Source organism: Grammomys surdaster, unplaced genomic scaffold (assembly GCF_004785775.1).
Source record: "Grammomys surdaster isolate TR1022 unplaced genomic scaffold, NIH_TR_1.0 140, whole genome shotgun sequence".
NCBI lineage: Eukaryota > Metazoa > Chordata > Mammalia > Rodentia > Muridae > Grammomys > Grammomys surdaster.
In genome coordinates, this window is record NW_021604598.1 from 7,357,225 (window position 1) to 7,360,902 (window position 3,678).

The window sequence follows — 3,678 nt, forward strand, 5'->3', positions numbered from 1 at the left end:
TCTCTCTCTCTCTCTCTCTCTCTCTCTCTCTCTCTCTCTCTCTCTGTCTCTCTCTCTCTCTCTTATACACACACACACACACACACACACATTTTCTAAAAAGAAAAAGTAGAAAGGACTCTATATTATACTACTAAATACTAACTCCTTGTTGACATTATCACAAATAAAGTCTAAAGTTTTGGATTCATCACTACAGAATAAAGTAAACCTCACCAGAGGAAGACACATTTAACCTCTCCTCAGATCCTTCCCAGACCCACATGCTGAAGAAGGATCTTGTGTATTTATTTCAAACATAAGACAATGAATATAAGTTATCTCCCTCATGCTCAGCTAACATAAGTGATTCAAAGAGAGGGAGACAGAGAGACAGACACAGACAGAGAGAGAGGGAGGGAGAGAGAATAGAAGGCAAAGAAGATCTAAAGTAAAAAATGGAGGGTCCTACCCTTGGGAGGTCCTGGTAAAATTTGACTTTCAGAGCAAAATGAAAGAGATCATATTCAGAACAAATACCCACCCAATACCACTTTTCAAAGAAAGAGGAGAGATGCACATTAAGATTCCACCTACTGCAGGAATTTTCTACCTAGTATTTTACAAAAGTCTTTAACATCCATCTAACCTTGTATGCTGGCTAGTCATATGTCAGCTTGACACAATCTAGAGTTATCTGAAAAGAGAAAAACCTCAATTGAGAGAATGACTCCATAAGATCCAGCTTTAAGGCATTTATTTAAGGGTCCAGAGCATTGTGGTTGGTGCCATCCCTAGGCTGGTGGTCCTGGGTTCTAAGAAAGCAGGCTGAGTAAGGCATGGAGAACAAGCCAGTAAGCACCACCCTTCCATGATCTCTGCATCAACTGCCTACAGGTTCCTGCTTTGAGTTCTTGCCTTGATTTCCCTAAGTGATGGACTATCACCTGAAAATGTGATCTGAAGTAAATACTTTTCTCCCCAAGTTGCCTTGGTCATAGTATTTCATCACAGCAACAGAAACCCCAACCAAGGCACCTTGTTCCTCTAAACTGAAGGCTTGAGACAGAAAAGCCTACACTCTTCAAGATTGGTCTTTAATACACCCAGTTCCTTCCAATTCTTGAATATACCCATAATCCACTAATATCTCTTCTGTGTTTTCTGTATGGCAACAAGCACAGAATCCCAACATTCTAAAAAAACAACAACAGATGACGATGAGCTTGCCACTGGCAAGTTCCCTAACTGTCTCCTCTGGGTGAAAGGACACCATTTGCCCCCTCTGATATATTCATTTCTCATCCTGCATAAGCCGCCTCGTGCTTTTCAGAGTAATCTCATTGACATAACCCATCAGTGGAGACTATAGAAGGAAGTTTCTATTCACCATTTCTTACCAAGTGGCTTTAAACCCCAACAAGGTTCAGGGTGACGTGGTTATATCCATATCATACCTCCTGTGTTCTTTAACATCAATTTTATAGATAGCAAGATCTTGAGAAAAGACAGACAAAACTCTATGTTGCTTAAAATCTTACCTGCATTTTATGAAGCTTAATAAAGGAATCCTTAATAAATGAGTGCACATTGATAGTAGCCAAAGCTGTAGAGAAGGAGAGGTACTTCTGAGACATTGTGACAAGGATCATCAGGCACTTGGGGTGGCGGGCAGACAGGATGAGTAAAACTGGTAACAAGATACTGTTTGTAACCCATTTTGAAAAACATAAAAGACTGTCATAGCTATTGCCAAATCATACATGCAAGAACACTATCTTTTTTCATTTAATCACACTTTGTATAGAAAGGTGGACCAAGGCAAGGCCAGTTAGCATAACAACACCTAGAAACTGGAGGGAAGTTTCTGATCCCAGGCTCAACACATTCCAGGGTATGGTAATAGAAGCAGAGCTATCCCTCCACCCCCCAAAATGACAGCAGGTCACAGTTGTTACCAGTACGCACTAAAGATCACCTTATGATTAGCTCTGGACCCAACTACATGCTCATATCTTGGCATTTTCCCATACTATTATCACTTTGGGGTTCAGCTAAATTCGTTGGAATCTGCTAAGTGTCTACCTTAAAGCCTTTTTGTGTTAGTCAATTTTCCACTGCTCCAACAGATACCTTACATACGATTAAATAGTCATATGCATGTATGAAAAGTCATGATGAAACCTACTATCCTGTATAATAAATATATGCCAACCAAAAAGTAAAGGATACCTGAAACAGTTAACCTATAAGCAGAATAGATTTAGATTAAAATTTATGATGGCAGAACTGAGAATTTAGCTGTAGTGTGTGTCATTTACATCCATCCTATTGTTCCCTGTGTGACTATCCATGATGATGGGATGTACGGGGATCTAAACCATGTCCTGCACCAGCCTAGATCCATATCTATGGAAATTACTGTAAAAATTAAAAGATGTACTCAGAATGAAGAGCTCTATCAACGCCCTGTTCAAGGAGGGGGGAAATGACACATGTGGTGTTTGAACTCTGAGTTTAATGTTGAACCTCGTTTTGTATCATATCAAATCTCTGGGACCTATTTCAATTGACATGAGAAAAAGGATCATGTATGCATCTGGTTCTCTTTGATACTTGTTTACAGTTTCTATTGGCTGGCTAAGAGCCTTGGTTGTCCTATAAAATGACTATAAACCAGTACCTCCTTTGGCAGAGCCCATCTGAATTCCATTCTTATCATCTGAGGTCAAGAGGAGCTCTACAATCCCTCTCTTCTGCAGAGCCTGTTAAGAAAATGAATAGTATAAACACACTTTTCTTTCTCCCATGGGAAAGAACAGATAATGTAAAATTGGATAATAAAGACAGTTTGGTTCAGATGGCAATAGTGTGAACTACAAAATAGGAGTATGCAATGTCTCCCAAATGTGCGTATGGAAAAAAGATTGGTACTCAGCATGATGCTTGTGGAAGACGGTAGATATTTTAGAAAGTGGAGAGGCTTTAGGCCATTGGAGATATGTTCTGAAAGGAGACTGGTGGTGGTCCAGTTTCTTTCACTTTCCATGCACTACCAGATCAGGAGATAAGTGGTTTGAGTCTGCCTAGACTCGTATGGTGATATGCATTATCTTTCAACACAAATCCCACTAGATTTAACCAATCATGGGCTGGAATTACAAAGCTATGAATCAAGGTAAATCTATTCTGCTTATAGGCTATTTCAGGTATCCTTTACTTTTTGGTTGGCATATATTTATTATACAGGATAGTAGGTTTCATCATGACTTTTCATACATGCATATGACTATTTAAATGTATATAAGGTTATCTGTTAGAGCAGTGGGAAATGGACTAATACAGAAAGGCTTGAATGTAGAATGACCATATACCACTTAAGCAATGAAGAAATTGTTGTGTTAGGCTCAGTTTGATGTAGTTCCACTTGTTTCACTAAAGCAGTGGAGGCCTATGGGCCCTGACATCAATTAAATGATGTCTGGGGTAAATGAAAGCTGAGTTTCTCAATGGCCATACTATGTAATTATGTAAATTACAACAAAGAGAGAGAAAAGATGGAAGACATTTGGTGGTATTGTAATGGTTAAAACTAGCTCCATTTTAAACTGCATTTCAAACTAATATGTTGAGAGAGAGAAGAAGAGAAAACAAGAGAAGAGAAGAGAAGAGAAGAGAAGAGAAGAGAAGAGAAGAGAA

General features: G+C 39.0%; 1 protein-coding gene across 1 annotated transcript in view; it reads right to left on the minus strand.

Moving 5' to 3' along the window:
* Nucleotides 1-3,678, minus strand: part of Glb1l3 (galactosidase beta 1 like 3) — a 42,648-nt gene that overhangs the window by 22,228 nt on the left and 16,742 nt on the right. Inside the window, exons 8-9 of the mRNA XM_028763897.1 lie at nucleotides 2,663-2,744; nucleotides 1,521-1,585 (exon numbers count right to left, since the gene is read on the minus strand). Of these exons, the coding sequence (XP_028619730.1) occupies nucleotides 1,521-1,585; nucleotides 2,663-2,744 (147 nt within the window). The remainder of the gene's footprint in view (nucleotides 1-1,520; nucleotides 1,586-2,662; nucleotides 2,745-3,678) is intronic.